At 42.4% G+C, this 18,323-nt stretch overlaps 3 protein-coding genes across 4 annotated transcripts in view; 1 reads left to right on the top strand and 2 right to left on the bottom strand.

Annotated features, from left to right (window-relative positions):
• The window catches only part of abca5 (ATP-binding cassette, sub-family A (ABC1), member 5), a 34,741-nt gene extending 30,851 nt beyond the window's left edge, over positions 1-3,890 (bottom strand). The window contains exons 1-2 of the mRNA XM_072373511.1: positions 3,706-3,890; positions 1,617-1,769 (exon numbers count right to left, since the gene is read on the bottom strand). Of these exons, the coding sequence (XP_072229612.1) occupies positions 1,617-1,739 (123 nt within the window). The 5' untranslated portion in view covers positions 1,740-1,769; positions 3,706-3,890. The remainder of the gene's footprint in view (positions 1-1,616; positions 1,770-3,705) is intronic.
• Positions 3,891-4,075: 185 nt separating this feature from the next.
• asb3 (ankyrin repeat and SOCS box containing 3) lies at positions 4,076-9,331 on the bottom strand. Of its 2 annotated transcripts, none has more exons than XM_072373295.1 (9): positions 9,123-9,331; positions 8,336-8,506; positions 8,127-8,239; positions 7,898-8,030; positions 6,274-6,451; positions 5,957-6,175; positions 5,075-5,365; positions 4,834-4,967; positions 4,076-4,715 (listed from the first exon to the last, which is right to left on the bottom strand). In XM_072373295.1, exons 1-9 carry the CDS (start codon positions 9,322-9,324, stop codon positions 4,483-4,485), a joined length of 1,674 nt encoding a protein of 557 aa, XP_072229396.1. In that variant the 5' UTR covers positions 9,325-9,331; the 3' UTR covers positions 4,076-4,482. The 2 variants fall into 2 exon arrangements, with proteins under 2 accessions (XP_072229396.1, XP_072229397.1); XM_072373296.1 differs by having other exon boundaries at positions 8,336-8,503.
• Positions 9,332-10,065: 734 nt separating this feature from the next.
• On the top strand, positions 10,066-17,990 carry cunh10orf88 (chromosome unknown C10orf88 homolog). Its single transcript, XM_072373788.1, has 9 exons — positions 10,066-10,247; positions 11,014-11,185; positions 11,296-11,493; positions 11,581-11,650; positions 11,760-11,951; positions 12,204-12,332; positions 13,119-13,218; positions 13,557-13,752; positions 16,896-17,990. Exons 2-9 carry the CDS (start codon positions 11,037-11,039, stop codon positions 17,092-17,094), a joined length of 1,233 nt encoding a protein of 410 aa, XP_072229889.1. The 5' UTR covers positions 10,066-10,247; positions 11,014-11,036; the 3' UTR covers positions 17,095-17,990.
• The last annotated feature ends 333 nt before the right edge of the window (positions 17,991-18,323 follow it).

Genomic DNA, 18,323 nt, shown 5'->3' with positions numbered 1-18,323 from the left:
TTTCAGGGCTTTGAACAGCCCTAAACTTTCCTTGCTGCTGATAAAAAAGCTGCAGAAGGCTCCTCAGCGCCTCCCCTAAAAAGAGAAGCTTGCACAGCGGGACATTAACAATGCATGGAGAGCAACTTAAAGCCCAATAAAGAATGCATGACCTAACAAAGAAGAAATGGGAAGGAGCAAGCAGCTCAAGCTGTTTCCCAAAGTTCAAACTGAGAGGTACTGACGGCACTCGCGACCCCTTTTACAGCTGTTTCCTTCACAGATTGTTAGAAACAAATCTTAAAAATATTCCACACACAGACATGAGGTCTGAGGAGAACGGAGGTCTGACTTTAAGAGTTAAATACGAAGAGTAACTAAAGCAGTGAGATCATAAAAAGTGGGTTTATGTGAGGGTTAGACAGCCCAAATGAACTTATGAGTGAGGTCATCTGTCATCGCTGAGCAGGATAGTGATTGAAATCAATCATGAGCTGCTTGTGCAGCGGTTTGTGTGCCTCTGAAAGAGATTATCAGAGGAGATGTGCTCAGAAACGTGTGGTCGGTTTTATCTTTGCAGCTTCCTTTCAGTGTCTGAAAAATGTCTGTGTGTTTGCATGATAAATGAGAAAAAGGCTGAGGAGTAAAACCTATCAGGACGTTATTACTAGACCTCTGTGGCTTCTGTTTATATCTCATTCATAGCCTGATTTATAGCACATTTCATCCCAAAAACGTGGTAAAAATGTTGGTTTTCTGGCTGTTTTTTTCACATTTGTGGAATGATAATTCTTTTATAAAGATAAAAGATAAAACTTTTAGTCTTTGGGCTGTCAGGTCTGAAATAAGAACAAAAATATATAGAAATATAATAGTTTATACGATGATAAATGCCACTAAAATCAAATAAAAGTTTTTTTGCTTTAAAATCAAAGCTTGTGTTAATGTTGCTTTTCGGGTATCATTTTAATTTATTTCTAAAACATTTACTTCCTTTCTTTGTTCATTTCTTCTTCTTCTGCTGTAATTATTTCCCTTAAATCCAGATATTTCATTTCTTTATTTTTTAAACATTTCTTCATTTATTTTATCTAAAGAGGTCTTTCCTCTTTCCGTTACATTTCCATCTTTCAGTCTACGTCGTGGGCTCAGCTTTTCATTGGTTGGTTTAGAGCAGGGATGTCAAACTCCGGTCCTGGAGGGCTGCTGTCCTGCAGGTTTTAGATGTTTCCCTGCTTCAATGCAGCTGAATCAGATCAATGCATCATTAGCTGGTTTGTGCAGAACTTAACAATCTTTTGAAGGGATCCATTTCATCTGAATCAGGTGAGTTGAAGCAGGGAAACATCTAAAACCTGCAGGACAGCGGCCCTCCAGGACATCCCTGGTTTAGAGGACGGTGCCTGAAACTGAAAATGGTGAAACCGGTAGTTCCGGGACCGAAGCTGTGATTCAGACGACTTTGCGGGCCGGTTTGTGTTATTCTAAGCCGACCAATCACTGACTAAGAGAAGACAAACTGTCTCAGTCTGTGTTGGACGTTTCTCTCCATGTTTCAATGCACAGATCGACACTCGAAGCTGTCAAATATATCAATCTGACAAAAATAGACCCCACACAACAGATCTATGAAGCACCTGGAGGCTCTGCTGCTTGGTCCTCCATTTGATGAGCAGATTCTTGTAGAGGAGGCTTTTTGTTTGAGGCCAGACTCCAACGTCTCTTCTGTACAAAGGCTGCATACTGCCAGCATTCCTCATAACGCACGGACGGGAGGTCGTTTTACTCAGCTGCAACAAACAAAAGAGAAAATTACAAGCTGCAGAAGCAACACTGAGACTGAGTGAGTTATTGGACAGTCAAGCATCTCAAATGCTGCCGTTTTCTACAGGATATGTGGAGAACTACAACAGGAACGCTCATCAATGCTGGAAAAGGAAACGTAAGGACTGGATTAAGTGCAGCAAACTCAAATCATGTCCACCCTCTTTATCCTCCATGCTGAGGGAGAGCTGGGATGAGTTATGCTAAATTAGCTTGGACATGAAGACATTTCTCTCTGCTTCTTCGGTCACAGAAAAATAAAACTAATGACGTCCGACTGCAGCCGCAGAAAGTGAGAGACCCATCTTTCCGTCCCGTTTTGTCTGCAGCAGCTGTTATTTACTATCATACAGCTATGATTGATGCCAGCTCCACCGCTTTCACATGACTGAACGTGTCCAGAGTTGTAAAACCAGAGCTGACATGGCAGCACTTAGTGGGATCATCGTTAACTGTGTCGGGTTTAGTTGAGACAGATTTCCTAAAGATACTCTGGATATGCTGAACCTGAACCTATTAACTGAGGGAAATTAGATGGAAGCAGCAGCCACAACAGGAACAAATAACATCAGACACTCAGTTATTCCCACTAACTGTGATTTATGTGGATAAACATCATGAGGCTGAGAGTGAGCAGCCTCTGATGACACCTGTTTCTTTCCCTTACTTATTACAAACCTTAACAATAAAGTTTTATTCTACATCTTATATATAAGATAACCTTCCTTTAGAGTTATTCCAAACATTTAGAGTACGAATGAACTCCAGAGGGTCGAGGAGACGCCTCAGTTTGTGTCGGTGGGGGTCATGAACATTACTCCAGATTCATTTGTGAGATCCCCAGCAGTTACATGACAAAAACAACCGGGAGGTATTTATTTTGTTACTGTGATTTTAAATCAAACAGACCTAAAAAAAATAATAATTTACTTGGTAGCACACACAGGCGCACATCCACAGCAGAGTAATAAATAACCTGGCAGCTTCAGAGCCCTCCTACGTCCTCCTTTTGGTCTCAGACCAAACTTCTCTGCTTATGACTTACTCCAAGCTGACAATAATCATTATCAACCATCTGCAGAAGGGAGGAGAGCAGCTGCTGCTGCAGCTCCACAGGTCCTCCTTTAAAGAATCAGAGATAACATGCACCACACCTGTCTCAGCTTCCTCTTATAAGACTCCATCCTTTCCTGACTCTCTCAGGTTTTCTTTCACCCTGTGATTTATCTTTAAGACTCCCTTTTTTGGCCAATAGTCTTTAAGAGCGCACCACCAATGCTTGACCCTCTGTGTCCTTTCTGTGTGTGACTCATTAGCATTTCATCTCTCTGAACTCAGCACTCTCAATGCACACATGACAGCTTCCTCAGGTGGTGTTGATACACAGAAAACTGCACATAATCCACTGTGAACATGATATTACCTCAAAAATATATCAGATTTGTCATTTATTTCCCTTAAACAAACCAAATATGTACAGCTAGTGAAACTTATGTTAATATATTTAGTGATATCCATTCAAAGGAACCCTGCAGCGATGTGAAACGGTTAAAACCACGAAGGGTTCATCGAGTACATCTCATTTGGACAGCTTTCAGACATAGCTATCTGTTGTTAGCTACGACCTGGCGCTACCTTTCGATTATGTTGGTGACGCTGGCAAATATTTGACTTCTATGAAATTATGTTCGCTGCATTGTTTTGACACCGACTGCTGTAACTGCACAAATGCAATGTGCATAAAAATAAACCAGTAAAAATTAAATGTTTGTTTTTTTTACGAAGCTAACACGCTGAATAGCAACATAAGAGTGCGCATGAGCGAAGCTAGCAAGCTACAGCAACACAGCCGCGAGCTGTGGGGGGGAGGGTGCATCTGAAATAATATTTTCACATACTCACGTTTTAAATACATTAAGGCATATCCTTCCTCAACTTGTGAATTCACGCCCTATCCACAAAACAGCCAAGTAAACGATCTCCGTGTTTAAAACGTATCCTCTTCCAAATGTCAACTATAGCTCCCAGGAAATTGTGACGTCAACCAATCAGATGCGTCCTCGGTGTCAACGAGAATTCTTTTAACCAATGAGAATGTGGCCAAGTGGCTCTCATGTTTTACATGACAAATTAAGGAAATTAATGTGTAAACCCAGCAACAAATAAATAATAACAATATAAAGAAAGACTTTCTGCAAATGTATTAACTTAGTAGAAAAAAATACACAAAACAATAAACTTAACATTCGATTACTAATGCAACATGCCCGAAAATACAGAATAACATGAGTAGCAAAAAAATGCATAAAGACAGGGAAAAAAGGTATTTTAACATATTTTTAAACAGCTGTTCATACACACACACATATGTTATGTTATGATCTGTTTCTCTTTATATTTACACCTATTTTCCAACTCCATTCCTTTTTCTAGCACTCATGTCATTTCATAAAACACCACAAACTAGCAGCTAACTGCTAACAGCGCTACTATTATGCAATAAGAAACTGAGATGATAAATAATACCTGAGAAGAAACAGGCGAGTACTATAATCATTCTGAATTTTGACTACATTCATATAAAACTCTGTAAACATCTTACTCTGTAGCTTCTGTGTGTTGCTGTGAAATAAACATTTGAACAGATTCAAAGCAACACTAAAGGAAAACCAGGTGAGATTATAGAACATATCTGTGTTGGTGGGTACTTTGGTATTCAGTGATGTGATTTACAATCGGTAAAGGTGGTGAGAGTGTGCATGAAGGTTCTGAGATGTCCCTGAATTTAAGGAAGTCGTGAAGGGGAGAGGGAACAGGCAGCTGCTGGACTATGTTGGTCCTCATGAGTCGATCTGGTCCCAGCTCATCCCTGAGCTGCAGCCGGCAGATGTGGGAAAGACTGGGAATCGAGTCTAGGGAGAAGTGGAGAGAAAAGATTGCTCTTAATAGTGTTTATTACGCACAGACAAGATGTGATCTGAAGTGCATCTTCTGATAATGAAGATCATTCTGATCATTTCGATAATGTACCGAAATGAGCGCATGGTTCCCAGGTCTTTTCTGCCCGTCTTCGACCCAGAATAAGTTTTAAAGGAGGAGGCAGAGTGGACCAGTTTACAAAGTCGAGCAGGTAATTCAACACCTCGCTGTCTGCCTGTTCCAGCCTGGAGAGAAGGGAGGACATGGAGAAAAGGATCTCTGTACAGCTACTGGTTAAAGAAATGGTAAAAGTGTAAAACTGAGAGAGGCAAATATCAGACTGGCAGCTTACATGTGGGGGTGGAGCAGTAAGGCCGGTTCCAATCCGGTCCTCAGAAGCACAGAAAGCCAACAGGAAGCAAAATGCACTTGGCTCAGTGCCACACAGAGCATTTCCCTCAGTTCCTGCAGCTTGAAAACCATCTTGCCATGATGGTGTGGTGCAGAACGGTCCCTGGTTAAAGGGAACCATCTGTCCCTAAGTATCAGTTCCAGCAGGTCAGTTGTGTCAGTGGCCAAAGCATAAATCCAGTCCTCCTCACTCAGTGTTGCTCCTGCAGCAAGCAGCAACTTCACTGGTTCACTGAAAGAAAATGGATTTGAATTTAAAAGAGGGCCACATCCATCTTCTCGCCCCTGCCTGAGAGGCTATATAGTTGGTTCAGTTTGGTTATGGATCCACGAAAGCAAAAGTCAGGGTGAAGATTACATTAGGACTGGATAGTGTAGTGGTATGATTGTCACCTTCCATGTAGGAGACCTGGGTTCAAATCCCCTGCATGAAAGATACGACCTCCAGTAGGGGTCCTTAGGCAAGACCCCCTTACCCTACCTGCCTACCTGTAAGTCACTTTGGATAAAAGCTTCTGCTAAATGCATAAACATACACACATGTTGTCATTTAATCTGTAAATGTTCTGATAAATGTGTGTGAAACCATGAAATGACCTGCACACCTGCACGGTTTGTAAAAAAGAAAATGGATTTGAATTTAAAAGAGGGCCACATCCATCTTCTCGCCCCTGCCTGAGAGGCTATATAGTTGGTTCAGTTTGGTTATGGATCCACGAAAGCAAAAGTCAGGGTGAAGATTACATGAGTTAGTGTTAGTGTTGTCATTTAATCTGTAAATGTTCTGATAAACGTGTGTGAAACCATGAAATGACCTGCACACCTGCACGGTTTGTTGGCCGTACGACACAAGGCCAAAGAGAGCGGTGAACGGAGGCCCAGAGTGCCTGTGCAGTCCTGAGCATCGGGGCTGTAACCTTCCTTCAGCAGCAGCTCCATACTTTTGGTCTGATCACTGTGCACAGCCACATAGAGCGGACTCACCATCCCCTCGCTGCAGTCACATGCTCGATCTGTCACATCTATCAGCCTCCTGAGGACACTAGACAAAGAGAATTAAAAAATCTATAAAATACTTCTGACCATGAGAGACTCCCATTCTTAAAGGTTAGAAACCACAGAAGAAGTCACAGTCGGCACCTGATGTGGCCGAACTGTGCAGCAGCATGAATGGGAAGCTGAGGCCACTCCTGGCTGCAGGCCATGTTGGGATCAGCGCCGTGGTCCAACAGCAGAGCCACACAGGCCTGGTGGCCCTCCTGAGAGGCGATCAGCAGTGGTGTGGCCAGGTCAGCTGCCTGGATGTTCACACTGGCACCTGAAGAAGAATTAAAACAGTTCTTAGTTTGATTCCTTTCACTTCAGTGCTGGCTTAAGAGAGTAACTCCCAGCTGCCATCAACCGATTAGTTGCAGGTTTCCATTTTGAATGCTTATTAATGAGAGTCTGTGGAAATATTTGACGAATAAACAACATTAATGTTCATTATTATCATTATTATTCTGATGTATAAATGAGTTTATACATAAATAATGAAGAAGAAACTAACATTTTATATCTGCTTGTTCTGTTTCTGAAATGAAATTAGGTTTAAAACACTTCATCTTCCTCTTTTTCCTATTTTCTTCATGATTGTTCAACAAACTTTTAGGAAAGTTTAACATGTCCTGTCATCATTTTTAAAGTTTTTTTTACATCATTTCACATTATTGTGCCTCCATTATGATTCATTTAAGGTGTAACATGACGGTAACATGAATTCTGTCAGCAGAGCACTTGTTTCTCAACTATAAAAGAAGCAGTTAAATCCCTAAAATCAGTCAGTGGCTCCTCAGTGGACAGATCATGTCAACATCTCCCTGATCCAGGGGTCCCCTGTCAGTGAATGTCTTTCTTTGGCACAGAGGTAGCAGCTGCTCTATTATTCTGATGCATTGATGAAATTAAGCGAGGTTTAATTGAGGTTTGTGCCTTAGTCAATCATAGAATTTACTGTATGAATATTTTTTGGCAACTCGTTGGTGAATGTTTGCAGTTCATAAGATTTAATCTGCTGAAGTCAGACGGAGAAACTTGTGCTAACTGATGTAGCCACTGGCAAATATGAGGCCAATCAGGATAATTATCTTAATTAATCCTGAGTATTTGTTTAGTTACTTAATTCTATTTAATCCCTCGTAAAAAAATGATGAGGAAACAAGCCAGAGTTGTAAGATGTTTTTAATCAAATCTTGAGTTTCACTATCGATAATAGCTATACTGATATAGATGTATCCAACTATAAATAACTGACATTCATAAGATTTGTTAAGCCCCAGTTCTCCCACATCCAGACATTAAAGCATTCCTCATAGTAGCCTTGTTAGATAGCCATGTTTCACCTCACGTTTCTCTTCTTTGTCGCCGTTTAAACAAACCAGATTATTTCTATAATAATTTCTCTGAAAGAGCATTATGTAAACATAGTTACTTACATCTAATTACTGGTTTTGTTTCATAGTTCTTGGTACCAGGAAATATGAGAAGGTGTCCCTGTTTCCTGTTTCCTGCCTTAAACCACTGATTTCTAATTATTTCTTTATGAGTCCAAGTGAACATTCCAAGTTTGATCAAACTCTCCAAAGATGATCCATTTATCAGGAGAACGTAACAGACAGATGACCAGAACACACCTTCAGCTATGACTGTCATGTTCTCTGGGTGATAACTATGAAAAAAAGGCACACAAACACACATCAAGGCATGAAGAAAACTCTCTGTTTACCAGCATTAACAAGGATCTCCAGGCATTCCGTCTGTCCATACTGTGCAGCCACAAACAACGGCGAGATTTTGTGGTCATCGAGTGCCTCCAGGTTACAAACATCAACAAGAATACTCACAATTCCACTGTGACCCTGAGGGAAAGAAAATGTGTTCATTACTCGCTCTGACACCCCCCCCCTCCCCGAGGGGATGGAGATGGTCAGTTATCTGTGAATGTTTCCATTCACCTTGTAAACAGCTTGATGAAGGCAGGTCCAGCAGGATGCCGTGTGTGTTCTGTTGACCTCTGAACCTTTACTGACCAGCAGTTTAACAACATCTTTGTGCCCGTTGTCTACAGCTGGGTGCATTCAAAAAAGAAACTCATTTGGTTGTTTTCAGTGTGACAACATATGGTAACGCCAGGCTGAAAATGTGCAGATTTTTTTCTTAATACCTGCAAATAAAGGACAGGATAAGTCGTTAGTTAGCTGGTTGATGTTGGCCTGTGCTTTCAGGAGGAATCGGACCACTGCCAGGTGCCCACGCTGTGCTGCCAGGTAACATGCAGACTCCCCCTCGTGAGTCAAAGAGTTCACATAAGCACGACTGCCTCTGGAGGAGCCTGCTGCACACACAGGTGGAAAATAAAAGTCAGGTTAGATGTCAACCTGAAAAGCACATTCGACTTAAACGAATGTTTAAAACTGATCCTGCAGGGAACAGTTGCTGTAGCTTTCCCAAGCAGGGGATGTACTTCAGAGGCTGCAACCATTCAGGTGAGGGGGACTGATACATTTCATAAATCATATATGTCTCAAAGACAGAGGACACACCAGCATCCTCAGTTATAGCTCCTCCTGCAACTTTGTCTCCTGTGAGGACAAACACATCTTCCAGGAAGTTTTGCTCAGATCCATTTTCAATTCACAAGCACAGTAACCAGAACAGATGAAAGGAAAAGGGTCAAACTAGAGAAATGAGTAGAGCCTCTATATGTACAAAAACACATTTGAAGCACTTGAGCATAAAGATACAGGTTTACCTCGACTGAATTTTTTTAAAAATTGAGCAAAACCAGTTATTTGAAACATCTGCACCAAAAGCTCAGACACCAGTCTCACAGGGGTGCACAGAACCATGCGTCTCTTTGCTTTTAACATTCACACAAATTAGCGTTTCAGACTGAAAGAAGAGATGAGACTAAAGAAAGGAACGTTTCTGGTCAAAGCATTCTTTCTTACCGCCGACAGCAGATAAAATGTCCAGCACACACTCTTTGCTGCCGGCTGCAGCCGCCTCATGCAGAGCGTTCCAGCCGCGGTTGTCTCGACAGTCCACACTGCATCCTCTCCGGATCAGACTCCTCAGCTGTCTCCTGCAGCCAGAACGGGCTGCAGCAGCGACACTGGAGACCGTGTCCCCATAGCACTCAGTGAAGTCCATCCCCTGCTCCTGGAGCAGTCAGACACATTAGCTGTTTGAGCACCACAGAGTTAGAGAAGAAGCATCATTACAGAACAAATGACAGAGTATACGCGAGTATTGTGCATGTACAGATAGGGTAAAGATGTCTTAGTTTAGGACATATTGTAGGTCACTCTACCCTGTACATTTGTGATCAATTGATAGAAATGCTAGTCTGTGGAGACTTCAAGTTGCCTCCAATGATGCCATGAGATTATTACTGAGGAGACTGAGGTGGTGCAGTGCAAGTCAGGTGTTTCAAGCTGCAGGAGTCAACTCTCAAGACTGTTATTTGTAGTTTTAGTGTAGAAAATTAAAGTAGTAATATACCAATCCCAGTTGTGGAGCCTGTGGTACAGCTGTCTCCCTGTGGATGACTGATTTGTACAGCTTTCTGTATGTTATTTAATGTTGTGTTTTTGTTTTATCTTAGATTAAATTAAGTGAAATGAATTGAAAAGAAACCAGCAAATTCCACCAAGACAGAAAACATGAAAACACAACTTCAGTAACCAAGCTGTTGACTACAGAACGAGCAATGCCGAAGCTGAATAAACGAACTTCAAACATTTTTACACAATAAATAAACACTTTTAATAAAACACGACTCCACAGGTTGTAATTTTACTGAAATAAAAGCGCATTTCTTACCAAAATCGTCGCGGTTTGGATCATCCGACTCGTCGCTGTTTGATGACGTCACATGACAACAACCCACTGTCGGTCCGTCGCGTGCTACCCCTTCAGCAGCTGTACTTGGATGCTTCTTGTCGAGTTAGAACATTTTCGGCTTTCTCGCTGAAATTCTTGTTCAGCGGTATTTTTTAAACACTTTTGGAGGCATGAGAAGAAGGAAACACTGACAGACTTCCACCGACGCTTTCAGCCGGAGCAGTTTTTCGGTAAATGCGCCTTATTACTTCACGTTAGCAAGCTAGATTGGGAAATTCTTACATTTCTACATATCAGAGATATTTGCCGTCTCAATAAATTGTGACGTTCAAATCCAATCAGCTGTTAATCGCGTCTTTTCTGCTTTGACTAAAAGCAGGACTGGTGTTTTCCTGCACTTGATGTGTTGGACATCTTGCAATCACTACACATTCAATGAGATAATCCTTTATAAAGTTTATTTAAATGCGTAATAAAGAAGTAATTGTCTTAATTGGAACGTTTCATGTTCTGATTTATGATATGATCAGTTTTACATATCAAAATTAGTATCATGTAGCAATTTTAGGACTTACTAGTCATATTTTAAAAGGCCGTATCATGTAACAGAGGAATGTATGATAAGGACAGATCTGGAAAAATCATGTGTTTAGTGGAGTGATATGTGGAGGAGTCAGGCATCTTCCAGAGGAAAGGCTGCTCTGTTGTTCTGATTTTGTCTTTACACTCTAATTTATTTGCATAAACACACAAAATCGTGCAAAAATTGCATCTTATGCACCTAATGTAATAAAGGATGTCCCTAAAATAATATTTCATGACCTTCTTTGGCTAGTCAGGAGCTCTGTAATTGAACATACTAAAGTTAAAGTCCTGTCAGACTTTGAAATCAGAGTTTAGGTTCAAAAGGAAAATAAAGTTCTAACTTTTATGCTTGTTCTTTAACCCTTTTCTTCAATTATCTCCTTATTTGTGTCCTATTCTATGGCCTTGAAGGTTACAGTCCCAGCTGCAGCACCATGGTGGACGTTGCTGTGAAAGCCGAAGCTGCTTGGGTATGTCAGGCTGAGGGACATCACCTGGCTGACATCCTGCTTCCTGTTCACCTCAGTAGCAGAGATGATAATGAAGAAGAGCTCAGTCCCTCCGACAGAGAGGAGACAGATTGGTAAGAAGCTTTTTGCTTGTCCTTTTATATGAAAGCAGCATGTGGATTCTAGTTTTTCCGCTAGCAAAAACGACAAAGAGGTGCATTAACCTTTTATCTGTGCCTGGCAGGGTTGGTCCAGTGCTGTTGGAGCAGGTAGAGGAAGAGTCCCCCTGCGTCCTGATGCTCCACTGCAGCCACGGCTCCCCCGCTGCCATCAGCCGCCTGCTTGTCATCAGCGAGGCTCGAACCATGGAGGTGTACGATCAGACAGGAGAATACTGCGGGACGGTGCGAGGCACCAAGGACGACAGCATCCACCCAGACAGGTAGACTAATGACAGCCGGCAGAGCAGCAGCCATAAGGACTGACTTAGTCACATTGCATGATGGGATGTTTCTGTTGTGACTCACAGTGCAGACAGAGGTCCTTTCTACAAGAAGCAGCTGATCCTGGAGCATCCATCCTCAGCCTGTGAAGTGAAGGTGAGACGTTCAGCATATCTTTGTCGAACTCAACCCTTAGCATTGATATTTTCCTGTAACTCGTGTTTTAATGAGCTGGTTCTGCCTCCCTCTGGTCGCTCTGTCCCAGCTGCTCTCCCTGGCAGGTAGGAGCAGCGTTCTGGTGGGTCGCATCGTCGTGGGCCTTCAGCCGCTGCAGCCCAGCCCGACCCGCGGCCCCGGCATAGATCTGCAGCAGGTGCAGTGTCTGGTCGAGGAAATGGGAACCAGCTTGTCTCCCGGAGCCCAGAACCTCATGGACATGGTGCAGTTCCAGCAGAAGGTGGGAGTCAAACACCTGATAATTACTTTATGAACTTCTGCAGGTGATGTGAGAGGTTTGAAATGACTACTTATATATTTATCCTTGCCTGCTGAACATTAACATTCATGGCAAACTGTTTGAGTTTCCTGCAGCTGATTGATATCAGCCTATAGTGACAGAATAACTTAACAGCTGCTGACAGCTTTGTTCAGTACCCAGGACAGTAAATACATCATAAAACCCATCATATATTAACATGTTCTTCTCCAGAATCAGACCAGCTCTCTGGGCGGGTTCCTGCCTCTACTGATGGGTGGCGGAGCTTTGTCTACCTTGGCCAGAGGAGTCGGCATCCCCCCAGCAGCTGTCAGGAATCAGAACCCCCCTGCAGACTTCACGGTACCAGCAAGTGCGATCTCTTAAGTTCACCTGGAGCCGGAGCTTTAAATCAGCCACAAAATATAATACACAAAATTATTATGCAAAATAGCAAGAGTCCTTACATTGAATTAGATCAAATTTAACAACAGTTTACTGAGAAATCCTTCAAATTGGATGGAAAAAATATGTGAATGTATGAGCAATTTTCCACATTATGAGCTATTACATCACACAAGATTGAGAAACTAGTTTTCACACCCACTTTGATGGTTTTTTGCCTTATGTGAGAAGAGGAGGGGCCAGATTTACTAAGATGGGGAAACTTGCATGAGGCAGCAGTTCAGAAACAGCACAGATGGGGTAATAAGAACATGTCCATCTGTAAGAAACGCCTCCCTCAACCTTAGATGATGACCCTGCTCCATGTCTGAGGAGGCAGGAGACAGAAACTGTGCTCTTTGTGTTTCTTTTTAATGTTTCTCAGCGTTCTTTTCTAAAAAGCTGGTTCAATCAGTACGTTGTGGATATGATGTATTAGAAAATGTGATCTAAAGCTCGTAAAATTGCACTAGAAACTCACTTGGTTCAGAGGATATTCAGCGAATAAAAGCTGGTGAGATGTTAGAGGGAGCAGTACAAACCCAGTTATTTTAGTTTAACCTCTCACCTGTAGTAATGATACAGTAAAAAGCCTTTATCCACATCACTGGGATTCTGTTCATCTCTCAGCATCTTCTCAAATTTAAATCCAAAGAAATGACAAATGAGTAAAACGGTTTAAGACAGGTCTGTTTCTGTGTGTAGCCTCCAGACTCCATCACCTCCCCAGCTCAGAGTGGAGCCATGTCAGAGGGCTCCACCTCGCCAGACCTCCCACTGTCTGACATCATCACCAACAGTTCTTGTAAGATTCTCAATTCTCTCGGGTGGAATAAGAGCACTCGGTCATCGCTTTGTAATGCAGAAAAACACACTTTTTATGTTGTTGTTCACATCTTGGACGGTTCAGGCTGACCCAGCAGAGAGTTTCATGCCTGAAGCTGCAGCTTTCCCGTCTCTGTACCTTCGGAAAAAGGACATTTGAAAAAGTTTCAGTATCAAAAGTATCATTTATTTAGGAAATGTTCATCTGATTGATGCGTGACCCAAAAATCATTTCTACTGTTTCCTCAGTCTCAGGTTTTTGTGATCGATCTTAATTTTAAATGTTGAGGATGAAAACAAACTGTCAACCCTCTGCAGCGAGCAGTGAGAACGGCGTCCCGATGAACCACGCCCACCTGGCAGAGATGATGTCACGCTTCCTGAAGGGACAAGGCCACGGACAGGTGCTGAGCCCCGAGGTTCTGCCCATGCTCCAGAGCGTCTGTGGTCAGGTGACGCAGCTGCGGCTCGATGACGCCGCGGCGGAGAAAGAGAAGCTGAGGAACGGCGCCTGGTGAGTGGCGTTCAGAGAGTTTCGGCCATGTTTGGTGGGAAGGTTCAGCATTAACGAGCTGCTGTGCTCACATTTAGCTGCCAATAGAAAGGACTTTCTGTGCTTTTTGTGCTTTTTGTGCACAGCTTCAAATGTTCGTTAAGGAAAGACTTGAAGTCTGAAGCAAACTAGCTGCTTTAAACACACAGCAGGTGGGAAACTGTGCTCTTAATTCTTAATCTTAAGGGATGATTCAATATAACGTGTCCATGCTTTAATTACTGTGTGAGTAATACTGATACTTAATACTGGGGTATGAATGGATACCCTGAAGCTCTCATGTGTTGGAGCATTCAACAGAGAGTCCTTTTGTTGGATCCTAATGGCTCATTTTTGGACAAACTTGTCTAAAATATACATTTCTGTGGTATTTTTTTGCAGCAGGACTTGGTAAGTTAGTTTGTCTTCCATCTAAACAGTTTTCCACAGGTGTCTGTTTGAAATTAAATCAGATTTCAGGCAAGCAGAACTCACATCTTTTCAGGGTCTTTAAACATCTGTTGCTCAGTGCCAGTAAAGAGAGATTCATTAAAAAACTGCAGTTTGTTACCTGTTAAAAGAGCTCAGTTTACTTTGGGTCTGTCTTGGGGAGGTGGTTTGGGCTAATTTTACTGGAATTATAAATTGCGCTCCATTAACCTTAATTTGGCTTGAGTTCGTGCACTTTGCTAATGAACATCACACAGTGTCAAACGAGTTAAAGCTTTTACTTCTCGGAGTCGCAGCTGCTCCTGCTGGGACTCACGCCGTCCTCCATCTGGTCCAAGTGTTAGAAAACACACTCATTTGGTTGCATCATAGTCTTCTGCAGGATTAAGCAGAAATAAAACAGGTTCCATGTAGACCTTTATGTTAAATGCTGTGGGAGCAGAAAGCGTTTGTGTTTCCGCTGTCGCGGCCTCGTCTCTGCGGCTGTCACACAGTGGAGGAGCAGAGGATGAAACAATAGTTGTGTTTGTCTGAGGTCACATTGTTAGGTGGTAGTGTTGTGCTGCTGAAAGGGAGCAGACGCCCAAACGTTTCCAAGAACTTGGTGGTGAAGTATTCTCTGATCTCAGAGCTGCCTGGGCTGAAATGAGGAGTTTTACTGAAAACTGAAAGACGATAAAGTTGACAATCGTTCTTGTAACAGGTCTGTTTTGCAGACCGCAGACTGACTCAGGGACAGAGGAATGTGGGTTTGGTCAGTGGTTTGGAAGAGTTCATTTATCTGCTTTGTTGAATCAATCATTTAATTGTTGAACCAGACCAAACTGAATCCATTATTTATTCGCTAACTCTGATGCTAAAGCTAACACTTGACTCTCCTCTCACTCCACACATGACAGCAGTCTTTCATGCAGCTCCACAAACTGCAGCTGAATAAATCAGCCTCTTTGTCAGAGCTGAGCTGCACATGTGGGCTGAGGAAAACAATGGGCTGGGTCTGGCTCCACATCGAGGAGAGGACCGCAGCCGACGGTACGTCTTCTGCTCGTCAGCGCAGTTAAAACTCTGTTAGAGCCATAAAAATGGGCGAAAGTAACACCTATTCTTAGATAATTATTGGATCCACTAAAACCAAAAGTAGGATTCCAGTTTTGAAAGGAAATTTTAGGAGTTGTGATGAAAGAATTGTCTCTTATTGTTTGACTTTTGTCCTGGACTTGATTCGCTGTGTCACTTTTAGACGGAAACATGGAGCAGATTGTGTGTTGGTGGAGGAATAGATCGACTTAATTTTGCAGCAGAAACACAGAGGATTATGTTTCCTGAAAACTAAAGCCAGTTTGTGTTTGCATTAGATTCCCAAAGCCTGTTTACTGCTGTCTCTTCCCTGCTCTTTACACACATAAACACGGAGATCTCAGATCGTCTGAAGTCGGTCCTGAAGAAAAAACGTTTACAGGCAGGCAGTAAGTCAGTGTCAGAGATGGACGCTTTTGGAGATGATGTGACTAAGCTGCAGCAGCTGTTTGGGATTTTCATTTGTTTTTGCTGCAGCTACCAGAGCCACAAGTGTGTTGACGACCATTTAGGAGAAAAAGAAAAGAATGAATCAACTGGGGCTGGGTGATATGGCCGAGAAACAGAGTTCAAAGTGGATATGGACTCATTGGAAATGATTCCTCTAACGTTACCTGCTGTGTAGCGGCTGTTGGTGGTCTTTAGCATCTGGTGGGGAGACCTTTCTCCCCCTGGGCTGGATGCCTCTGTCTCAGATGCTGAAACAGATTAGTGGTGCTGCTGCAGCGGACCGTGAGTTGTTCCAGGTCTGACTCTGGAAAACCAAACCAGTTCCAAACAGCAGGAGGAACTGGGACTCTTCTGGGAACAAACTTTTCCCTGCATGCAGAGGGCCGGGCAGTGCCTGAACTGCACAGGCCCAGAGGGGGCAGCAGTGGCAGTTAAAGAGAAAACTGATACCAGCCATGAAGGCATCAATAGTTTTTTATACTCCCCTGGTTATATGCTGGAGAAACTGTGGTAAAATAGGTGATCACACACACAAATTCTGGGACTGTCCAAGCATAATATCAAAGAAGAGAAGAAGAAGAGAACTGTAAAAAGAGAAGTGCCTGCAAAACGTTTGTTCTACTTACCGGTCAGTGATTTTAATGCAGAGGAGAGGTATATTTAGCATGTTTTATGTATATTTGTGTCGACTCACCAACTCTGACAGAATGGAAGCAAAGACTGAAACAAGTTTACATGATGGAAAGAAAGACCGCGACATTGCAAATGAAGATGGACCTTTTTAGGTGCAGATGAAGGTTATTTGAATGGTTCGAACCTTTAGGGTTGATCCAGACTTAAATCACACTTGTGGGCCCTGACCCATGCTTATGGGTACATTCATTTGTGTGTATTTTCTTGAATAGATATTTTAAATATATAGATATATATCTATATATTTATTTATTTTTGTCCTTGTTTTTGTCCTAAACCTCAAAGCAGAAGAGCTGCTGGACTCAGCAGGACTTTGGGGGAGGTGATGGATGTGAATCTGTCTCCGGCTTCTCTTCTTATTTTACTGATTCATTCAGAAATCTTGTGGTTCATATTTATGATTAACCTACAAACCCCAACCTGAAACGTAACCATTTAACACAACTCGTTTTCAGGGAGTTGGACTCAGCCATGGAGCGCCGCCTGGAGGAGATGGAGAAGAGGCTGAAGGAGCACATGGACCGTCGCCTGGACGCTTTGGAGCAGAAGCTGGAGAAAGCTCTGCTGGGCGCCCTTAACCACGGAGATGTGAGCAGATCAGCGGGAGAAGCAGCTTCCAGCGGACCATCGGAGCAAATCACCCCAATGCACTGAGCTCAGATCAGCTAAAAGACTAACGCAGCATGTAACCTGGAGGCCTTACTGCTCTTGGTCCTCCTTAAACCGGACCTTAGTGTCAGAGTGGACATGAATGCTAACAGAAACACAAGAGAACAAAGTTGTCAGATTATCTGCTACGTTTTTAACAAATTAGACCTGAAATATCAAAGTGAACCGGTTCCGAATGCAGCGTCTGGAACGGTCTTTGCTCAGCGTTTCTCTTCGGTAGAAAAGCAAGAGAACGCGGCACCATTTTACTGCTTTTTCATTAGTTTGTGGACATGAAGCAAAAATTCTTACGACAAATGACAAGTGCACAGATTTGGTTTTAAGGAAAGTGCAAAAAGTCGAAGTGTAACTTTGGGAAAAGCAGAGCAACAAGCAGAAAACACGCTGGGTTACTGTGGGCGTTTGGTCTTCTTCGTGTTTTTCACGTGATGATGATTTACTCTCAACACCAGCAGAATGCGCTCTTCTTCCAGTTGAAATGTAAACACTCCCGTTGTCACTCTCAGGGTCACGATGATGATGATGATGATGATGACCAAGTGTTCTTCTTCACTCTCCGTACTGTAACTGCACCTCAGCTGCAACTAATGATTATTAATGTACAAGGAAACCTCTTCAAACTGAAAAGTATTAAGTCTGAAGTAATGCCTGCATGAGAGACTTAAACCAGTGAAATTTAGCTTTAAAAGTGACTAAATGGAAGCAGTTCTTGCCGACACTGACGTGTTGTGAAGGGACCGATCGCTCGGTTCAGGTTAGCATGGAAACTATTCCTAACAGGAGTGAGAACAGAAGGTGTAACTGTATTTTGATATTGCACTGTATTGTTTTAAATGATTTAAATGTCTATGAACTATTAAAATGACCTGTTCTGTTGTGCTGTGGCTAATAAAAATGTATTTATACACACGCATCAGCATTTTTATTACCCAGTAACCAGCTGTTTTTCCTGCAATAAACTGTACAAGAAATCAGGAACAGATTCCAAAATATGAGGTTCAAATTCACGATTTAGAAGGTGGGTCAACAGAAAAAAATCATTTTAGACTCTTCAATGCTTTGAGATGACAAAACAAGTAAATTTGGGGTGTATTTCACATGCAGCACCTGTGGAATATAGTTTGGTTTCTTAGTATCAGTTGCTTCAGTCTGAAATACTTAATAATTGTTCATGCTGATTTATGGGCATCATGTAGACGATGATAGTGGACTTA

Source organism: Leuresthes tenuis, unplaced genomic scaffold (assembly GCF_036924035.1).
Source record: "Leuresthes tenuis unplaced genomic scaffold, fLeuTen1.0.hap1 SCAF_20, whole genome shotgun sequence".
NCBI classification, from domain to species: domain Eukaryota; kingdom Metazoa; phylum Chordata; class Actinopteri; order Atheriniformes; family Atherinopsidae; genus Leuresthes; species Leuresthes tenuis.
This window is presented reverse-complemented; position numbering and strand designations above follow the sequence as displayed.

Bases quoted from the DNA above. Each gene is read 5' to 3' on its own strand.
- asb3 (XM_072373295.1), bottom strand. From the start codon at position 9,324: ATGGACTTCACTGAGTGCTATGGGGACACGGTCTCCAGTGTCGCTGCT. The intron at 8,031-8,126 runs GTGAATGGAAAC...TCTTTCCCTCAG, and splicing joins TTCATCAAGCTGTTTACAAG to GGTCACAGTGGAATTGTGAG. The intron at 6,176-6,273 runs GTGCCGACTGTG...CTCTTTGTCTAG, and splicing joins GCACAGTTCGGCCACATCAG to TGTCCTCAGGAGGCTGATAG.
- cunh10orf88 (XM_072373788.1), top strand. From the start codon at position 11,037: ATGGTGGACGTTGCTGTGAAAGCCGAAGCTGCTTGGGTATGTCAGGCT. The intron at 11,494-11,580 runs GTAGACTAATGA...TGTGACTCACAG, and splicing joins GACAGCATCCACCCAGACAG to TGCAGACAGAGGTCCTTTCT. The intron at 13,753-16,895 runs GTGAGTGGCGTT...ACTCGTTTTCAG, and splicing joins AAGCTGAGGAACGGCGCCTG to GGAGTTGGACTCAGCCATGG.